Source organism: Sorex araneus, chromosome 4 (assembly GCF_027595985.1).
Source record: "Sorex araneus isolate mSorAra2 chromosome 4, mSorAra2.pri, whole genome shotgun sequence".
Taxonomy (NCBI): domain Eukaryota; kingdom Metazoa; phylum Chordata; class Mammalia; order Eulipotyphla; family Soricidae; genus Sorex; species Sorex araneus.
Window position 1 is genome coordinate 101596845 of NC_073305.1, and position 22145 is coordinate 101618989.

At 39.6% G+C, this 22145-nt stretch overlaps 1 protein-coding gene across 1 annotated transcript in view; it reads left to right on the top strand.

The window, feature by feature from the left end:
* The window catches only part of KCNQ5 (potassium voltage-gated channel subfamily Q member 5), a 588348-nt gene that overhangs the window by 504843 nt on the left and 61360 nt on the right, over positions 1-22145 (top strand). The window contains exons 8-9 of the mRNA XM_055134600.1: positions 9031-9125; positions 13034-13060. Of these exons, the coding sequence (XP_054990575.1) occupies positions 9031-9125; positions 13034-13060 (122 nt within the window). The remainder of the gene's footprint in view (positions 1-9030; positions 9126-13033; positions 13061-22145) is intronic.

Genomic DNA, 22145 nt, shown 5'->3' on the forward strand with positions numbered 1-22145 from the left:
GTTGCTGCTGCTTACAGGAGGGTTTGTGCACTTGGTTGGAGTATCACAGTTCACACCTGCAGACAAGAAACACTGAGTCTCAGTGCCCTCAGACACATGAGACAAGTCTTCCACCCTAAGCCAAATCCTCGGGTCCACTTTGGCCATTATTTTGTTGTGGGTGGGGACATACCAACACTGCTCAGGGGTTACTCTTGTCTCTGCACTCAGGAATTACTCCTGGCAGGATGCCAAGGATCAAATCCAGGTCAGCCGCATGCAAAGCCGCATGCAAAGCACTGTACTATTGCTCCAGCCCCCAGGCTTACCCTTGACTCTGCACTCAGGATCACTCCTAAAAGACTCAGGGAAACTATATGGGGTGCTGGGATCAAATCTGGGTCAAATGCCCTACCAGCAAATGCCCTACCAGCTGTACTCTCTCTCTGGTCCAGGTGTTTCTTGCTTCTTTCTTTTTTTTTTAATTTATTTTATTGAAACACCATGTGGAAAGTTACAAAGTTCTCAGGCTTATGTCTCAGTTATACAATGCTCAAACACCGGTCCTTTCACCAGTGCCCATATTCCACCACCAAAAAAAAAAAAAACAAAAAAAAACCAGCATACATCCCACCCCCCACCCCCCAAACACCCCCCCTGCATAACTGATAAATTTCACTTCCTTTTCTCTTTACCTTGATTACATTCCATATTTCAACACAAAACTCACTATTGTTATTGGAGTTTCAACACAGAACTCACTATTCTTGTTGGAATTTATCCCCCAAGAATACGGCCCTATTGACAGGGAAATATTTGATAATTAGTTTTCCAGTTTTTCACTGATGAGAATGAAGAGATAAAAAGTCAAGAGGCCCCAGTAGCGGCCACGCGGTTTAGGATTTCTGTATTTTAGTAATTAAGTCCAGGGAGATTTAAGTTGGAAATTGAATCATTTCCCTTCCTGGAGCAGCATGGAGCAAAAGCTTAGTTCACAGTCTGGAGACATGGCTGCAAGCACTCGCTGGAACCCCAAGTCATATAGCTGGCTCTGGATCCTAATCGTTCAGCAGCCGAGCGGCTGTGCAAAGGCATGGCCACCCGGGTCGAATCTCAGCGGAGCTGGAGCCGGCTCCGGCCCCTTAACTGAGGTGTTTCCATACTGCTTATGAATTTTTCTCCTTGCATTGTTATCTTTAATTATCCTTTTATTTATTGCGTTTTAATTCTTGACAGTTCTTTCCAACCTGTGAATACAGAATTACTTTATGGTTTCCTTACATCCACCAAGCCTTGTCTAACTATGGAATCATGAATACATCCCACACATTTCTAGAATTGTTCACGGGAGAATAAAAATACTGACCGTAAATAAAGTTTGGGTTTACTTAAAACACATATTAAGTTATTTGTTAGATATTTTACTGTTTATTTTCCCAGTCAATATATATTTAAAATATAATCACTTTTGTGCATGTATCCTTGATACTTCTGAATATTTAAAGGGACTGTTGGAAAATTGGCAGTTATGCATTTAATTACAAAATGAATGAGTTCTTTGAGGGATAATTTGGGGATGAAGGGCCACAGCTAGTATGCTCAGGGATTACTCCTGTCTCTGCACCCAGGAATTAGTCCTGGCAGTGCTTGGAGGACCATACGGGATGCCAGCAATCGAATCCAGGGTGGTTGTGTGCAAGGCAAACACCCTACCCACCGCACTGACTCTCCAGGCCCCTGAGGAATTTGGGGTTTTTATTTTGGGGCCATACACATCTGTGCTCAGGACTTGCTCTGGGCTCTACACTCAAGGATCACCCCTGGTGGGTTCAGGGGACTATATAGGGGGCTTTGGATTGATCAAACCCAGGATGGCTGTGTGCCGGCAAATGCCCCCACCCACTGTACTATTTCTGTGACTCCCTTTGAGTAATTTCTTATAAATGTATCTTTGTAATAGCGCAGAGTGCCTGGTCCAATATAGTTGCCACTAGTTACATGTGTCTATTAAAATTTGTAATTGAAATTTGATACTCAACTCTCATTACTCCAAGGCATAAGTTAAAAGTTTGATGGCCATATGAAACAATATAGGCAGATATAAAAGAATGAAAGAAGGGATTTTCCTAATCGGCATATCATACTGTCAATGCCTAAGGCAAGGAAAAACAATTTCCAGTTAAACTTGAAAATACATTACTATTTGCAGGAAAATAAGGAACAAGACTCACTTATATGTCCCTGACCAAAGCAAGGTGAGATTTTTCTCTGGCGTCCCTGAGAGGGGAAAAAGAACATGGTTAAACAGATTTGCTTGGAGAGCTGGTGTTTTATGGATCTGGGTTATGTCAGCCGTATTGTGGTCAGTAATGAGACTGTACAAATGCAGGTATCAATGGAGTGAAAGCATCATATTTCTTTTACTTAAAACATATATGTTGTTCTGGGGAGAAAAGAGTGTGCAATGAAAAGTATAAGTATTTAAAATGTCCTTGAAAATCTATCAGTGGGGCCAGAGCAATAGTGCAGTGGGTAGGACGTTTGCCTTGCACCTGGCCAACGCAGGTTCAATCCTCGGCATCCCATATGATCCCCTGAGCACTGCTAGGAGTAATTCCTGAGTGCAGAACCAGGAGTAACCCCTGAGCATCACCAGGTGTCACCTAAAAAAGCAACAACAAAATAAAAGGTAAATAAATAAAATAAAATATATCAGCAGTAGGTCAAGTTCTTGCCATGTATGTAGCAAACCCAGGTTTAATCCCCTATATCCTATATGGTCCCCAAGCCCACAAGGAGTAATTCCTGAGCTCATGCCAGGAGTAACCCCTGGACATTGTAGGGTGTGACCCAAAAACAAAAAATCAAATCAAATCTATTAGTATCATATTATTCATCAAAGTAGAATCTGCTACTTTGAAAAGCAATTCATTTTTTTCTCCATCCAAATGTAATTAATCTATGTATTTAAAATAATAAGAATATAATTATTAAATATGCTCTTGTTCTTCCTTCCTGCAATCCTTATCCAGAATTTGGGGCCTTGAACCTTGATTGTATATTTTAAAAATCTGTTTTTAAAGATATACTAAATTGAAAAGCAGTTTTCATTTGCTGATCCATCTATTTTCTTACCCAATAAACCTGTCGTGGTTTGCTGAGCACACAAAGCATCAGGACCAAGAACAATATCATTCATTTTAAGCTCCAGCCTCTATCTTTCTGTATGGGTAGAAAGCTGCCCAAATTGCTTTGTCATTTGGCTGGTGAGACAACTAAATTAGCCATCATTTCAGGGTTTTATGGGGAAGTTGAAAACCTCAGCAGTATGTAGCAAATTTAACCACGTCAATATCTTTGCATGACTTGTTTAAATTAATTTTTCATTTCAAGTGGCACAGTCTGGGCAAAGAAAGCAGCTCTCAGTAAGATTTTGAATATCTGCCCACATGTCACAACTTTTATTAATACTGCCTAAGACTTGTGAAGGGCTCTAGTATTCATAGTGCTTCGAATACATTGTCTGACTTAATCCCCAGGGCTAGCTGAGGAGGAGCTAGGCTCAAGTTCCTGGTGTCTGAATCTGAATCTAACTGCTGTCAAGTAGCAGCTGTTATAGGGTGTGTGTGTGTGTGTGTGTGTGTGTGTGTGTGTGTGTGTGTGTGTGTGTGTGTGTGTGTGTGTGTGTGTAACTGAAGTCTTGGGCTCTGGTTTACAGCACTGATACTGTTATAACAATGAACTCTGTGTCAGGGCATTTAAATACACTCCAAAATTTCTGTACTAGAGGTTTACCACTACAGAGATTGGAACTCTTCAAAGTGGAGCCAAAATGTGTTACCAGAAGCAGAATTAGAGAATTAAGTGAAAATTTGTGAAATGAAAACTGACAGGTAGATTTACTCACTTAAGGAAATGAGTAGAAGTTGCTTCTCTAGGAAAGTAAGCTGGCCCAAAAGGAAAAAAATCATATATTGAAATTTGGCTTTCACTAGTCAAGTAACTCAACCACCCAGTTACCCTAAAGTGAGACCAACAGTCAATAAACTCAAGCTACTTATATAGAGTTTATACATTTTGGGGTGCTTTGGGATATAAACAAGATAAAACTGAAGGAAAAAACTGTGACATCTAAAAAAAAGAAAACAGAAGGTTATGAGAATAAAACTCTTCCCTCCAGGGGCTGGAGCAATAGCACAGCGGGTAGGGTGTTTGCCTTGCACACGGCTGACCCGGGTTCAATTCCCAGCATCCCATATGGTCCCCCAAGAACCGCCAGGAGTAATTCCTGAGTGCAGAGCCAGGAGTAACCTCTGAGCATTGTTGGGCGAGACCCAAAAAAAAAAAAAAAAAAAAAAAAAAAACCTCTCCTCTCTGTTTCCTTGTATTTTTCTTCTTTGAGATATTCCTTGAATTTATGTTCTTGGACTCTTGTACGAGTCACCCAATTCTCTTACAGACCTGTGAAAATATAGAAAGAAACATAAAAGAGAAGAAAAAACAAGAAGGCATAAAGAGAGAAATAGATGACCCTTGCAGCAGGTCAAAAGCATAACTAAAAGGAGTACCTCCAAAAAAAGTACAAGAAAACTAAGGGAAGGTTTGGTTTTATTTTGTTTTAATAGAATCACAGTGAGACCGTGAGATACAGAGTTACAAAGGTGTTCATGATTAAGTTTCAGTTATACAATGTTCCGACACCCTCTCTTCACCGTTGTGCATTTTCCACCACTAATGTCCCCAGCTTCCCTCCTGCCTCCCCTCACCCTGCCTGCCTCTATGGCAGGCACTTCTTTGCCCCTCTCTCTCTCTGTCTCTGTCTCTGTCTCTCTGTCTCTACCTCTGTCTCTCTCTGTCTCTGTCTCTCTGTCTCTCTGTCTCGATCTCTCTCTCCTTTTGGGCATTATGATTTGCAATACAGGTATCAGAAGATTATCATGTATATCCATTCACCTATTTTCAGTGTTCAGTTGTTGTTGTCCAGAGTAGAGTGATCATTCTCCAACTTTTATTGTCATAGTGGTCTCTTCTCTAGTCTCACTGCCCTCCACCCCACACACACTTGTGGCATGCTTCCAACTGTGAACCAGTCCTCCTGGCCCCTTCACTCTAAGGTGGACTAAACGAACATGTACTAAAAGGAGATCCTAAATGCTTTCTAAACAGAAGGAGAAGGACCAATATTGCTGACCTCAATCATATGTGGAATATAAACAAATCAAGATATCCAGAGAAAACTAATGAAAGCAAGCCTTTTGTGGCAGAATGGAGGCCACCAGAGATGGAGAGGAACCTGAAGTAGGGACAGTAGTAAAGGGATATTGACATGTTGATGATGGTTGAAGTATTGCATTTTATAGAGGTATGAAAATATAACTCTAAAACATATACCATTGAAAATATCATTGTTACCTCAAAAAATAAAATTTTAATTGAACTTCTCATAATTAAAATTAGAAAACAATGGAGGAGCTAGAGAGATAGTGCAGGGGTTATGCCACTTGGTTTGCATGCAGCTGACCTGGATTCAATCCCCCATTACTCCATATCATCCTCCCCTGCCCCTCCCCCCCCACCAGGTGTGATCCCTAAGCACTGAGCCAGGAGTGAGTCATGAACACAACCAGCTGTGGCTCAAAAGCCAAACAATAAAATAAAGTAAAATAAAGAAAAAAAAAGTACATGAAATCAATATGAGGCACTGGAGAAACACTTTAAAATGATAGAGAAAAAATAAAATGATAGAGAAAAATTATTTTGAATTTAAATGTATTTACAATCAAAATATTTGTGGAAAGTGAAAGTAGCATAAGGATATTTTCTGATCCTGCAATATCTTGAAAGTTTTTCTTAGCATTTACCTACTCATAAAAGCTACTTAAGTAGAATTTTACTCTCCAACCAAGGAACTTAACCAAGGAAGATAGACATGGGATCCAGGGAACAAAAGATCCTGCATAGAAAAGACAAAGGTGATTCTGAGGATGGTGGTGAAAGGAAGTCACAGTGGTTCAAAAACAATAACAAGCCCTGAGAGCAGTGAGTAGGATTCTAGGAACTCCAGGAGAAAGATATTCAAGGAAAGCCAAAACTAAGCAAACAGTTTTCACAACACATTTGACTAGAGGAATTTTAGAATTCTCCTGGAGAATCTGGAAATGTATTCCTAATGGGTCCCTAAAGGCAAGTCAAGAAATTTAAATAAGGTATTAATAAATTAAAGAAGAAGATAAACAAAACAAAAATATGTAGGAAAGAAAAAGGAGTTATGGGTAAATTACACCGAGGAATACTTATGTGTTCAATATAACAAACACTAAATTAGAAATTTGCCTAAAAAATTATCTGCATAATAAAAGATGCATAATGGATGGTGTCATCACTTTTCATGGTAGAAAGTTTGTTGATAATGCGTATAATTGAAAAATCAATAAATATAAGTATGGGAACAATCCTAACACCTAATATCTCTTAACAACAGAAGCAATAGCTGCAAGAATTGAAGGGATTGTCTCTGATAGAACTCAGTATGAAGTAAGGTAGAAAAAGGACTGCTAATTTTCATCCTAAATCTTTAGTTCTCTGACATCTTAAATTTTGTACTTGGAAATAATCAGTTCTGTATTAATTGTACCTTTTAATGAATGACTGAAATAAAAAAAATCACACGAAGTGTCAAATATAAACATGACTGTAATACTCCTGTCAATATCAACTAAATGTTTCCTAAGAACTTAAATATACTGATACTGCACTTATAATTATAGATTATATTTTTAATTTTTTTTGCTGCCTAGAGCACAAGGGACATCTGTAAAATTTAATTTTCATTTTGCTTATTGTTGATCTATCCTTTGGAATATTTTGCCATGTAAATTAAATCCCTCGGGGCGTAACTTCTCCTTGGTAACTACTATGCAGCTTTAGTTTTAAATATAGGAACATCAAAGCACAAAAATGAACAAAATGTATTTTTAAAAATTATAAGGCAAGGGGCTGGAGTGATAGCACAGCGGGTAGGGCGTTTGCCTTGCACGCAGCCAACCCGGGTTCGATTCCCAGCATCCCGTAAGGTCCCCTAAGCATGGCCAGGGGTAATTCCTGAGTGCAGAGCCAGGAGTGACCCCTGAGCATCGCTGAATGTGACCCAAAAAGCAAAAAAAAAAATTATAAGGCAAGAAAAATAAGTATAGGAACATCAGCTACTTCATCATATCATTATAGCCTTAGGGTTTCAATTTGTAGAGTGATTAATACAGTGAAAGAACAGGACAAAAACTATTTGAGAATAAGAATAATAAGAGTTACCCTTTTTTATCCATTTGTACTGTTAACTAATCAGTCCTGGAACATATGCCACTTGATTCTTTATCTTTTTTAGCATAAGAGTAATGAAAAAACTAAATTTTTTTTAAAACTAAAGAATAAGGAGCTGGCTTCATTGTTAAGAAAAGCTTCGATTTTCAGAGATTGGCCTCTATTGCCCTAAAATCTTTATAAGATTGGTAGGTAATGTCTTGATCTCATTTTGCTGTTGTTCTTATATTGTTATTTAGGATTCACCCTTGTCACCCTACCCCACAGGCCACTAACAATGCACAGGCCTGCTGTGTGCTACTAGTTCCACATAAACCTTGATTTCAAACTGTTTGAAGATGTTCACATATGATACGTTGTCTATGAACACTGTCACTGTCATCCTGTTGCTCATCGATTTGCTTGAGCGGGCACCAGTAATATCTCCATTGTGAGATGACCTCTCAGTGTCTGTGTTGCAAGCCATAATTCCCAAAAATAGAGAGAGAGTATGGGGAATATTGTCTGCCATAGAGGCAGGGGGAGGGTGGGAAAGAGGGGTTATACCGGGAATATTGCTGGTGGGGAATGTCCACTGGTGAAGGGATGGGTGTTTGATCATTGTGAGACTGTAACCCAAACATGAAAGTTTGTAACTATCTCACAGTGATTCAATAAAATTAAAAAATAATAATAATAAAAAGAATAACCGACCTAGAAAATGCAAGGTATCAAAGGGAATAACACCATCACCCTTGACCTCAGTATATGGGAAGGATAATGACAGAGAGGAAGGATAATGACAGAGAGGGGTTAGCCAGAAGACACTAGTGGGGAGTAACAGATGGCAGGATTCAAGGGGCCTTCAGCATAGAGGCGGTATAGAGGAGTAGTATAGCTATAGATCCAAACAACAGAGGGCCAGGGCAGAGCCCTCCCCTGCTATTCTATCTCTCCGGCCTCTAGAGTAAATCTCTTCATTTATCTGAGCCTTTCTTTCTTGTAAAAAATTAGGAGTCTTAATCCACACCCTAATTGTGAAAATTAGATAAAACACTCTATTATAAATGTCAGATATAATTATATGAGGTATATAACAGAGCTTATGTTTCATATCAAAGAGCTATAAACATATCTTTAGCCACGGCATTAAATCATTGAGTACATTCCAAGCATCTTCCTGTATCATGTTTTCCCAAAGCCCTGTCTTTCGCTATCCCTGTCTTCATTTTTAACATTAGAAGACTCCATAGTTCAACTTAAGGGTATTTCACTATATCATTAATGAAACCTGACAGTCACTAATTTACTGTGGAGTTACTGGTTAGTTTTATAATTGCATTGTGCTTTCTCAGTAGTATTTTACCTCAACCTTATCAAATAGTGATGAGACACAAGCTGGTTCTTGAAATACACATTTTTATTCAGTTAGTTTCCCTTGAGGGAGGTCTTATCATTCCCCTGCCTCCTCAAAAATAGCCTTATATCAAATTTTTGATACTCGACTGATTTGCTTTTTGTGTGATGTGAGTTATTTTGCCAAGTATTTCTATTCCTGCGGCAGAATATTTAGTACAGCTGGCAGAAAAATGCCAAAACAGTCTTCAGCATCTTCTGGGCATTGCTCAGAGCTCACTCTGACAAAGAGAAGATTCTTCCTGTGCATTAACTTACTAATCCCCTTTTTCATTTCATTCTATTTTCTTTTTCTCGTTTTCTTCTCTTTGTGCATGTTCCTCTGGATGCTGCGTGCAGTGCGTTTGGCGGAGTTATGCAGCTGATGAGAAATCTGTTTCCATTGCAACTTGGAAGCCACACTTGAAGGCCTTGCACACCTGCAGCCCCACCAAGTAGGTATCCGTGTGACAGCTGGCACTGTGACCAAGTCTCTTCAAGCCACATTATACATCTTCATTTTTGACTTGTCTTATTCCTATTGCTCTTTGAGAGATTCACACCCGGTTAGTAGCAACTCATGCACCAAAGGAAACGGAGTCAGTATTGTTCCTTGCATACGCAGATCGGGTTCATAGATTAAAGTGATAAACTCCTACTATTTTATACTTATTTTCTTATATCTCATCTCACAAAGTTCACCAGAATTCTAAAGGTGAGTTGCATGGTTCTTGAAAATTAGTAGATTCTCTAAACTCCGTCTATCATCTGACCCCAACTTGAGAACCCTTTGAAAACAATATATCTTGACACTTTTAAGTCCCTCCACTATCCTGGCTTATAGGGTGAACCTTGAGTTTTTGCTTTCAGATTACACCAATGTCCATGGCAAAGCAAGAACAGAGCCAGGATTTGACTAGGGTTACAGTTTATAATGAGACCATGGGACCAACCAGATTAAAACACAGAACAAGCATTCAAAACATAATAGTTTGGGGGCCAAGGAGATAGAACAACTAGTAAAGCATATGAAAAGCCTAACGTAGCACCATAAAGTTCCCTGAGCATCAATGGAAGTGGTATCTGGCCCTCCAGTGCTCCCTGGCTTGGCCCTATTTTTTTAAACGTTATTAGGATATTATTTCCATTTTTGCTTCATTGGCTAAAGCAAATCTCCTGACAATGCCTCAATTCAGCAAGGATGGGAAATGCAATCCAACCCCATGTCTGAGAAGAGAGAAGAACGAGAAAAATAATGATCCATCCTGTCATTCCATTGACATGAATTTTTCAAAAATTCTTAGTCCTGGAATTATGGCGTCCACTCAAGAAGCAGTGCACATCTCATTTAAGCAAGTCAATTGAGGGGAGATTTCTGTGAGCTGCCTTGCCAGACTATAATAGTTCCCCAGGTGGTTACAGAAGTTGATTATCTGACTTAGTATTTTCACAAGCACCTGCTATTCCTCTTCTTAGCCCGACAAAACTGTTATCCCTCTGGCTTTTAGGATTCTGTACATCTAACTACTCAGAATCTGCAGTTTCTTTATTAACTGACCAGCTCTGTTCCATTCCCTGTCCTGTCCTGGGCCTCCATTTTCCCACCCACCAAGTGAAAGTCAAGATCTGGTCAAGATGATTTCTATGTTCTGTTGAGACAGGTTTCCTGGAAGTTGGGCTCAAAACTTTTAGGTACTGGTGACAGAGATAAATATAAGCTTCAGGACTTTAGAAAAGATGGAAATCAAGAAACGGTGGAAGCCCAGAGGCTGTTGAATAAAAATGTGGATGAGAATTCTCCTTTCAGATGGAATCCTAAGAACTAGTTGAATTTTCTTTATCAAAGATGAGACTCTTTCAAGGATATGATATTTAAAAATGAAAAAGACGCATAGCCCTTGTCCTATCTATTCCTTAGGGAAATCAGAAATAAGAATTAATAGAAATCCTTGTTCCCATAAAGGTTAGTAGGTAAATGTCTTAAGACTAGTAGAAACACCAAAAATGGGTTTTTGATTAACAGATGAGAGTAATCTATTATCACACATGACTTCCTGCTGTTTTTAGATACAAAGTCTTTGAATAGCCTAGAATAAAAATATCTAATGAGTTCAATTCTCCCAGTGCATAAACATTTATTTTACTTATGATTTCCTTTCCTCTCTTTCCTCTAGTTCTTTCCCTATTTTAAGTGGTGGGGGAGGAGCAATTGCATGAACACCTGCATTCATCCTGTTCTCCTGTGACTGTCTACCACCCATTTCACTCTCCTTTCCTTGCACCCCATTAACCTCTGCTTCTCAGCCTCAGTTTACATAAAACCTGGTCATTATCCAGAATATCACAGGCCAAGTTCAGGTAAAACTGAATGTTGTAATATCTCAATCTTCATTTATCCAAATTGTAGTGGTTCTTAATCACTATAATTGTTGTTTTCTTCCTTAAGCCTTTAAGATTGTGATAGACATTATGGACCTTTTCCTAAGGAAAAGTATTCAATGTACAAAAAGTCAAAACTTTGCATACCACTTCAATGTACTCATGGAGTCCCTAAACCCAAGTTTAGGCTTTTTGCTCAAGAAAGCAAATCTACTTTAAACTGCTTCTGGGTTTGTGAAGAAATAAGCTACAGGATTTCCAGGGATATTTTTACATTTCTAACTAACTATTTACTGAATTCAGACTGCGTTAGGAAAAAACAGACTCATTTAAAACTTCTTTTTTCTTTGCAGTAGAACATTAGAGCTTAAGCACTTCAAATTCAGCAAGTATTCATTGAATACCTACTTTGTGGCAAGACGTAGCCTTGGAATACAGCACTACAAGAGAAAAACAAGTAGTTAGAACCTCAACCCTGCAAAAATAGTCAAAGAATATTGGAAGAAACACCCAAAGCCAGCAACGTAGTAAAATATACACCAATGTGTGCTTGTGGTGGAGAGAGGAGTAGTAAGGTTAGGGGAGCAATTAGGGAGCATTAGGACTTGTAACTTTAAATAGGTGAGAGGGAAGAGATGCATCAGCCTCAGCAAGGGCAAGCTTTACCTTCCATGTTGTTATCTTTGAAAAACGCCAACCCTTGCTTTGACTTGACAACCGCCTCATAGGCAATAGGATGGGGAGAGAAGTGTGCCACACAGTTCTGGGGGGAAAGAAAGAAAATGCTATAGCTGCTCAAATCCACCATGGATACAGGCCAGTAGTTTCTTACTCTCACCATTCTGATCTGGTTTGACTCTCACATACACTTTAGAGACCTTGGCAGTTGTTGTGTCAGAGTTTTGACGTAGGGAGGAAGATTTCTAAAAAGAATATGCTTTTCTTGATTTTCTTCTCAATGGCAGAGAAGGTCTCTGCACAGGGTGAAACACGGGGACATGCTATTTCAGAGAATGAGTCAGATATTTTATGAAGCTACAAAGAAGTATCAGACTCTAAGCAGGCCATGTGGCACCTTAAAAAGTCAGAATGTAGATATTATCTAATTCAGTGGCTTCAATTAGTCATAAGAAAATCAAGATAAACTCACAAGGAAATGTGGTATTTGCCCAGGACATTTGATTCATTTGCAAAGAGCAGAGAGCTTTTAACCCTATTGCAAAGACCCGAGCTTGCAAGAGTGAGTTATTAAAAAATGACACCCATCACTGGGCTAGAAGAATTCTGATTGACTTCCTATGTGTCACATTCATTCAGACGGAATGTTTTAAATATAAAAGCCAAACCTAGGGCCAGAGCAATAGTAGAGTGGGTAGGGCATTTGCTTTGCATGTGGCCGACCTGTCTTCTATCCCCAGGACCCCATATAGTCCCCTGAGCACGCTAGGAGTAATTCCTGAGTGCAGAACCATGAGTAGCCCCTGAGTATCTCCAGGTATGCCCCCCCCCAAAAAAAAAAAAACAAGCAAGTGAAAATACCTGTGTCAACAAGAAATTAAATCTCAAAGCTACAATCACACATTAACAAATTCAGATTAAGAAACCCAAAGGTCTGCCTAAAGCAGGTACACAGGGACCAAAGCGGAAGTGTAGCCAGTACCTTTCTAGGAGTCTTTACTAAAGCTGATTTGCTTGGAACTGCTTTTTCTTAGTCGTGGATAACTTTAGCTTAAGGCATCTGTAGCTTTTGGTTATATGTGGGTAGTACAGATCTTGCTAAGAGTTATGCAGTATCAGGTCTGTTCCACAGAGAATCTGTGCTACCAGGTTGGGTTTGGTTACTCTAAATTAGAGAACTGCCTCTGTGAATCTTGCTTGAAAACGTTTATGTAAAGTTCCCCAATCTCCGACATGGTCATTAACAAGTGCTATAAATGTATTTACGCATTTATCATCGTTTCTCTTTGTCTGCACGCACCTGAAGGAAAGAGCAAGGGGAAGCATCCAGCAGGTTTGTGATTTCTCTTCTGCTACGTTTGTTTATAAATCTGATGCCTAACAGATGCTTTAAATGTGTCTCGTGTGAGTAAAATCGATCCACAAATACAAGATGATTAAAAGTGACCTTTTCACAAGATTGCCTGCAAAGGATGCTGTTTTATTGATTGTTCCCCTTCCCCTTGGGTGCATCTTCCCCTAACACACTACTGTTTTTATAATCTGCAAGGCATGGAACATTCTGGGAGTGGGGGAAAAGGAGGTAATAATTATGGCCCTTGGCTATTCCTTGCTACCATCTTCCCCAACAGAAATCTTAGTCCAAGTATTCACATCCCAGAGAGCAGTACAACCTCTATTCCCCTTCATTAGGGTCCTTCTTTTAGAGTAAGAAATTGTTTGGGTATTTTTTTTTCAGTGAAAGGAACACTGTGTACAAGAGGCTAGAACAGTCTCCTAAACATGCCCAGCTCACTGGGCTGTGGTTTACTCAGGTTTGCTTTCAAAAGAGAAACTTAACAGATAATGCAGTCATTCTCTCAGGCCTCCCGAGAAAATGCTTTGTCAGATTCATAGCTGAGAGTTGCCGAGGGGGACTAGAATTGGAGGACCTTTTCCTTGGCTTTCATCTACCTTAGTAAGAGCCAGGAAGGGCCCGGCTTGAGGAGCCATGACCTGAGAGCCAGGGCCCGGTGGATCCCAGCACTGCCCAAGGTGCAGCAACACACCCAGAGCCCCCCAGAGAACTGCCAGTGCCTGGAGGGGAAGAAAGAGCAAAGGTCGCTTCCCTCTACCCTCGCTGCTTCGGTCAACAGGACACACTGGCATCCCTCTGCTCCCAGTTGAGCCCTGAGCGGGGGACCCAAGGTGTGGCCTGGGTTTCTTTCTTTGTGATGTTGTCTTAATGACTTTAATCCCCCAAAATAGTTTATGTAGGGCTGAAAGTAATTTTGGAAGTTCACCGGGGGTGATTTGCCTCTATGTCCTCTGCTTTTGCATCATACTGACTGACACTTGCAGAGTTCCTGCTTGCTCTCCAGACTGTGTTCTCCCGTGATGACGTTTCTCGCTTGCTTGTCTCGATGTTTCTTTGCGTGCCTGTTTCTACTCTGGAGAAGCCTGTGTTCTCTCTCAAACATGTACTTCTCCCTCTCTCTCCCCTCACATCTTTCGAAATAAGCTTCAATAAAACCTATCTTGCTTCACAGGAAAAAAAAAAAAGTTCATAAACCACAGATCCCAGGGATGTGGCTCCAAAGGAAGAATACCTGCTTTGCACATTCAAGTCCCTAGGTTATGCCTCCAGCACTGCAAGGGGCTCCCCAAATAGCCTTGGAGCCCCAAACATTGTCTGATACAGCCCCCAGGACAATTATTTTAAAGTAAAGGTTAGTGGGGCCAGAGCGAGTGATAGTGCAGCAGGTGAGGCACTTGCCTTGCCAACAGTCAAACTAAATTCGATTCTGGGACACAAATAGTCCTCGGAGCCCCACCAGGAGTGATCTCTGAGCACAGAGCCAGGAGTGAGCACTGAGCACTGTGGGGTGTGGGCCAAAAAAACAAATTAAAAAAATGTTTTTAAAATAAAGATTCACAAACCTAAACATTCATTTTGGATGGCAGATAGAAGTGTCAGAGCATACATCACGCCCCCTTCGCAGAGTGAAGCCCGCAGAGTCTGGCAATGGATCCCCTCTCTGATTTGTCAGCCATGGAGTCAGAGCAAGGGGCACTGGGTATTTCTGGGTGAAATTTCCAGCTACTACTGAGTAGCTGCAAGGGTTACTCTTTTCCACTTAGAAAGCTCTCTTGCCGAAGGACGTTCTGATCGTTAGACTCAGAGCAGCCTTGACATGGACCAGAGAAGAGTCATTCTGGCCAGTTTGGACCCTTTCATCCTCCTTTGTCTAAATGTCAAACCCCACCATCTTTCTGTTGAAAAATAGAATATACAAAATAAATCATAATCCATTGTAAGGTTTTTTTTTGAGCCTTTTGGGTGATGTTTGAAAAGCGTTCCTTGTCTCAGAAGCTCTTCATTTACAGTCTCATAGAGTAGTTTGTCTCCAAATCCTAAAGGCAGAGATTATTTTTGCTACCAACTTCCTAGGTCACCTATCTGTCATTCTCCAAATAGAGCTGCTGATACCAAGAGGGAAGTTAGTGAATCACGTGGAGAATTGTAAAACACATGTAAGCGAGATCTCTGTGGAGTCCTGAGTGAGGGTTCACCTTGGACAGACCCAGTGAGACGACACTTTCTTTAAGTGTTAGCAAAGCAGAGAACAGAACAGTATTAGACCGGGACATGGAAATTGTGCTCTAAAGTCCCAAAATAAATCTCTTGATCAGCTGTCAAGACTCAAAAAGATGACCACGTAAATGTTTTCAATTTCATGATGCTCACATATATATAGAATCCTGAGATTTATTCTGCATGGCGGTGACAGTGTTGTCAAGGATAGCTCTCACATAAATTTGAATGTATACGGAATCACTAAGGCACATTATCGACTTACAGAATCACACACAGAGATTACTTGCTTTCCTGTGGCCATTTGGCCCTTGGCAGAAAACATTTGTAACATGTCCTGGGTTACAGTTGAACATGCATGCCTTATGGAATGCTTCATGCTTTATGACATTAGGTCTTCATATATATCACATAATCCTGTGTAAAGCTATGACAGAGAGTTGAGGCAATAGTACAGTGGGCAAGGTGCTTGCCTTGCAACAGGAGCTAACAGGTTTGATCCCCCGAACCCCATACAGATCCCTGAGCCTGCCAGGAGTGATCCCTGAGCACAGGGCCAGGAGCAAGCCCTAAACATGGCTGGGTGTGTCCCAAAAAACTTTATTTAGAATACCTTTAATTTTTTTTAAAGCTATGACAGAAATGTGCTCAAGAAATAACTCTTGTATAAAGCAATAAAATGCCCCCATCCTCAAGTAGTTTATGGAAAAAGAGATAAAACACCAAGGAAAAGATGAGAAATATAAAAAGAGAAAAAAATAGAGTTTTAATAATAATCTGAAGAAACTAAGCTGAAGTTCTTGTGTTAATATTACATTCACTTTCGCCTTATGTCCCATAGGCAATAGAATTTGTAATACTGTATAATATTGCAGAAAATGCAGAAAGACTATTTTAATAACAATAGGACCATCTTAGGGATAGAGAAATGTGTCCTTACACAAGCAAAATATTCACAAAGGAAAATTCATCTATAATGACATTTCTCCCTTGGAAGAGAGCAGGTCTGGCTCTTAAAATTGTGTTGATTAATGCTCGGCCCAGTTTCAAATGGGTTCATTCATACTTTCCAAATGCAGAGCACTTTTTCTACTGAGAACCATCAGGTCATTGATGGGATTCAGAGAAACAGAACAGATAAACTTGAGCCAACTCTATCTTCTTCCAGGCATCTCCAAGCCAGGGATCTACCAAATCCCTCCTCTTGGTTTTTCATTGTGTGAAGATCTGGAAGTAAATCAAGTGTAGATGAATTAATTCAGTTCAGCAGCCAGCACGGGCCTTCTGAAGCCTGGCACTGCTCTCTCTGAATGCAAGGGCCACAACTAGTCATAAGCAGTCGTTTATAAAGTACAGTCAGGCTTTTCTCTCTGCAGAATTGAAATGGGGCATCACGCCTTCCTGTAACTCCACACTAAACTAGTTGTCCTGATTTGCAATATACTTGTTCCAAAGCAAAGATTATGTCTCTCAACATTGAGGCTAGGATGATACTTAAACAAAATGTCTTAGGCCTCTTAGAAAACAATTCAGTTCCAAGATGATTTTGCTTTGTCTATCACAGATCAAAAAAAAAAAAAAGAATGTTTAGATAAAACTTTCATTTATACTAGATTGCTTTGCACATTATATTAGTTTTTGAGTACAGAATTATTTATCCATGGATGTAATTTTAATTCTAGCTTGGTGCCCTATTTCTTTTTATCAAATTATTGCATTGGGCATTATTTCTATAATACTAGCTGCTGTTTTTCATTGTTGCTTTATAGAAGATGATTCTTAGTACTTCCGAATTTACTAAGTTTGCATCCTAAATGAATATAAATTTGTTGAAGAGTCTCCTTACATAAGTCATGTAAGATATAAGTGTTCTGTCAGTGATAAGTTGTATGTACTTAAAAAAATAAGCAACTACTTCAAAAATTAAAAAAAGAGGCCAGAGATATAGTACAGGAGGTGAGGGTTCCTGCCTTGTACATGGCCAATACATGTTTGAGCCCTGGCATGCCATATGGTCCCCAGAGCACTGCCAGGAGTGATTCCTGAGTGCAGAGACAGAAGCAAGCCTTGAGAATTGCTAGCGTGGCCCTAAAACAAAATAGTAATAATAATAATAATAATAATAATAAATATCACAGTTCAGGGGCCAGAGTGATATTACCGCAGGTAGGAAATTTGCCTTGCACACAGTCAATCCATGTTCGATCCCTGGCACCCCATATGATCCTCCAAGTCCTACCAGGAATGATCCCTGAGCACAGAGCCAGAAGTAACACTGAGCACTGCTAGGTATGGCCTCAAAACAAAACAAAATAATAGTTTTAATAAATAAATAAACAAACCCACTCTTTTTTTCTTTTTGGGTCACACCCGGTGATCCACAGGGGTTATTCCTGGCTCATGCACTCAGGAATTACTCCTGGCGGTGCTCAGGGGACCATACGGGATGCTGGAAATCGAACCCGGGTCGGCCGCGTGCAAGGCAAACGCCCTACCCGCTGTGCTATCGCTCCAGCCCCCAACAAACCCACTTTCGATACACACACATACACAGACACAAAATTCCCAATCTCAGGAACTCAACTTTAACTTTCTTTGGCACAGGATCAAATGCAAATTGATATTCCTCTCTACTGAGCCTGTGCTCTTCCTCTTTTGACTCTAAATTTCGTTTCTTTGGTGGGGAGGGAGGAGAGCAGTTTGTTTGCAGCCCTTACTCCTGGCTCTGTGCTCAGGGATCACTTCTGCAGTGCTTAGGAGACCAAAGATAGTAGCAGGGCTAGAACCTGGGTTGGCTGTGTGCAAGGCAAGCCCTGTACCCACTGTACCCTGTCTCCAGCCCCAAAATGTAACTTCTTTAACATCCTTTAATTATTCGCTTACTTTCCTCTAAGTCTTCCACTGAAAACAGTGCTAATCTCACAGACGGTGTAAATGTGCTTACTGATTTTATTCTAATTAATAGTGCCATTAAGTAAATTTCCCAACTCATTTTTAAACTAGAAAGCTTTTCTTTGTTTTGGTCAGTAGAAGTTCTCATGTCCTTCTCCCTCCTGACAAGGTTCGTTGCCCTCAGTAGTTTGTGCGGTGATCCAAGGAAGGCTTTTACTTCTTCCTATCTGTTAAGTTTTAATTGCTACAAGAATAGATCACACCACCAGCAGCTTGAATAAATCTCTGCCTCTGCTTACTTTCTCCTTAATCAATACTTGTTAAGCTGCTTTAATCGCAATTTATAAGGAAGGCCTTACCAGAAGTCTGTCACATTTCTTAGTAGACTACGTAGAATTGCTTTCAAGAATGCTGGTGAGGCCATTCTAGACATGTATGTCTTGGAAATAGAAGCATAAATGATATTTTTTTTGTTATAATCCTATCTTCTGTTGTGATCCATCAACTGCTTTGCCAGGACGAAAGAGGATACTTTGTTGGGTTCTGGTAGAACATTGAGAGGAAATGTTGTATGTTCTTCGATTTCTTCTGCATTTATTTTCCCACTATTTACATGCTCTTTCTTTTGTATGTAATGAATGATCTGCCTATATTTTTTGACTCTTTTTTTTAGTGCCAGAATTGAAAGTAGGTTCCTATTTTATTTGTTTATTTATTCCTTAGAACTGTAAGATGCAAACTTTTTCCCCTACCATAAAAAATTTGTGTGGGTATTGACATAAAGTTAGATTTTTTTTCAAAAGCAATCTTTTCAAAATGGTCACTCTGGGGGTAGGGATAGAGTTAAGCAATAGAGCCTAGCATGTGAGGCCCTGGGTTTGATCCCTTTTACTAGAAAAAAAAAGGAGTCTTGTTGTCTCTGTTCACAATTATTAATAGGATTTAGATTTTTAAAAACATACCTCAAGAATTAAAACTAAAAGATTTTTTTTACAAACTGGCAGCATGAAGTCTTTCTTTTAAAAGAAAAACTGTATTCTATAAGAAAATTGATTTATTTAACTATAACTAAAGGTGTTTCAAACAAATCAAGAACCAAAGTTTTATCTCACAGCAATTAATAATATCTATTATATTGATTCCTGTAGAATGTATTTCTGAGCTCTGAAATACTTTATACCTCAATCATTTATACTATGCTGTATTGCTATGTATGTAAAGGTTGCTATATTCTAAAATATGTATATTCTTATTTTCATATGAAACGTCTAAAATATGTATATTCTTATTTTCATATGAAACGTGCTAGCACATAGATAACCATCATTTGTAATGCCTATTTCAAGTATAATTATTTCAACTTAACCATTAAGAGCACTGAATATATTTTGAGCAGCACAATTAAAACTACCTTGTAAGCACTTTCCGCTTAAGTAGTGCGTACTTATATGTGAAAACCAATGGCCTTGTTTTTAACAAAGAAATTGAAGAAGAAATCCCTAAGCACTTTCCTGGTGGCGAAATGCTTAGTAATGTGCTGCTCTATTTCCCTCACTCCTAGTAAGTTCTGTAGTAATAAGCAGAAGCTCTTCAGAATGTACACCTCACGGAAGCAGAGGTACCCAGCATCCCAGCTATTGACATGAGATTTGAGAATGCCAACTAACCTCAGGTGCATGACCAGGCTACACAGCCACCCTACCTGAGCCCTATTCAGAGACTCACTTTTCCTAAGGACTTCTTGAATGAGGTTTTCAACCCGCTTGTAATTTTCCTTGTTGCCTGTTGCCTGCTTTGATACTCGACCCCTGGGACGGAAAGGCGTCCCACGCAGTATACTCAGCCCCTTGGCGCCCCCTGGTGGTGAGATAACCGCTGAGCTGCTGCTGCACGCACTGGATGGTTGATGGCTCAGTTGCCGTATTGTGCCTGAGGCGAGAATTTATAGAAAGCTTATCCTCTGAAGGGCTAAAGCCCTAATTAAGCATACCAATAACTACAGCATTCTAAGTCCAAGAGGATTAGTGTGGAGTTAAGACGATGCCACACAGTTCTCTGGCAGGGAACGGCCTGTGGCTGGCTGCATGCTGAGCCGTCTGGGTAACTCGTACATCTGGTTCCTAGAGAGGGGAGAATTCTTTGCTGAGAGGTTGCGGCCCCCTGAGTATGGCTCTCAGCTGGGAATGCAGACTAAGAAATATTGCAATAAATGACCACAACGAACTTTTGGTTACTTTCTCCAAGGAGAGATCGACTTGTTGGTCTCCTGGGGCAAATCCTTGGCATTCCTCCTAAAAACCCTGTTAGCATAAGTCTTCCTCAAGAATCCTATTTATAAATGTCACCAAAAAATAGGGGGGGAAACGAAAAATTCAGTGGACCAGTGAAGAGTCTATATTTTAAATAAGTGTGTGGTTTCTCTAACAGTCACTTGATCAGCTCTATAATCCTTAAATCAAGATGTTCTGTGGATTTCCAAAAAAAGAAAGAAAGAAAATGGTGGTGTGGGGGAGAATAATTAAAAAATACCTTTTTGTAAGAGGACACAAGAACAGATTTCTGCCTTGGAAAATAAGTTTAAATGTTGGTTTAAAAGTTCCAGATTGGGACTGGAGAGGTAGTACAGCCAATGGAGCACTTACCTTGCCCGTGGCCAACCCAGAGTTAGAGCCCTGAAACCCCATATAATCCCCCTGAGCCCCACCAGGAATGATTCCTGAGCACATATGGGTGTGGCCAAAAAAAAAAAAACAGAACAAGACAAAATGTTATGGATTAGAAACTTAATCTTCACCTACATTATTATGTACAGAGTGAAAATAGTACATTATTTTTCTGAGTTACTCAGTAATATGTTGTTCTCCTTAAAATAGCTTTTGAGAATTGTTTTACTATAACACTGGCAAATATGATGCAATTGAGAAAGAAAAGGACGGAAGTGGCACCTAGATTAATTTACATTCATTTCAGAGACACTAAATAGTGCTGAGATTTAGTGAATATTATTTTCACTTCCCATCTATTCTTAGTTAATAAAATATTTTCATAGAACAAATTGTTTTAAGATACTTTATGATTAAAAAAAAGCCATGGCAAATTTGCTGCTGATACTTATTTTAAGTTTTGCTTTTTCCATAATTGAAAGTTTTAAATAAGAAACCTGATGTTATACTAAATAAGTTTGCAATTTTTTTTATTCATTTCCTAATCATTGATGGATGTAGAAAAGAGATATCTTTTGAACTTTTGAGAACATAGTTTTATTTTAACTAAACTCCACTTTCTATAGTAATTAGCATATGTTAGTTCCAGGAAAGGTAACAGATTAGATAAAGCATAGGCAGAACACTTGTAATGATAGCATTGCTGACTTCAGCCTTAAGATCATCTAAATAAAGAGTTAAGATGAGCATATGCTCCTGAACCAGGTCATCATACATTTAAATGATGCAACAGATGTGCTAACCTAAAAGAGATTTGAAATTTTTGCCAAAAAAAAAAAAAGAGTAGAAAAGGTGAGCACTGTCACCTTGATGATTTGTTCAAATTATCTCAAGACTTTGAGTGACTTGGAAAACATAACTGAGAATAAAAGGCTGCAGTCGGATGCTGTTATTGCTGCTGCTGTTTAAATGCACTCTGCTATTTAATCTCACCTTTGTCAAGTACAGAGCAACCCTGGGAGAGAGGGTTTGTCTGCAAAGAACTCCTGACCCCATCACTCCACGGCCCCGTCTATTCTTTGCATGTGCCTCTCCGCTGGTCACGGTGGATTCTGCTTTGTGCATTTCAGACGGGAGCTGTCAGTTGCATGGTCTCCTTGGTTATGGCAACCAGGACTTTCTGGTTCACACTTGGCTCATTGTGTGATTTGTGTCCATGTAAACTCACAAAATGTGGTGTCTTTTTTAGAACATCGTTTGTTAAGCTACTGAGCATGGAAAAAAAATTA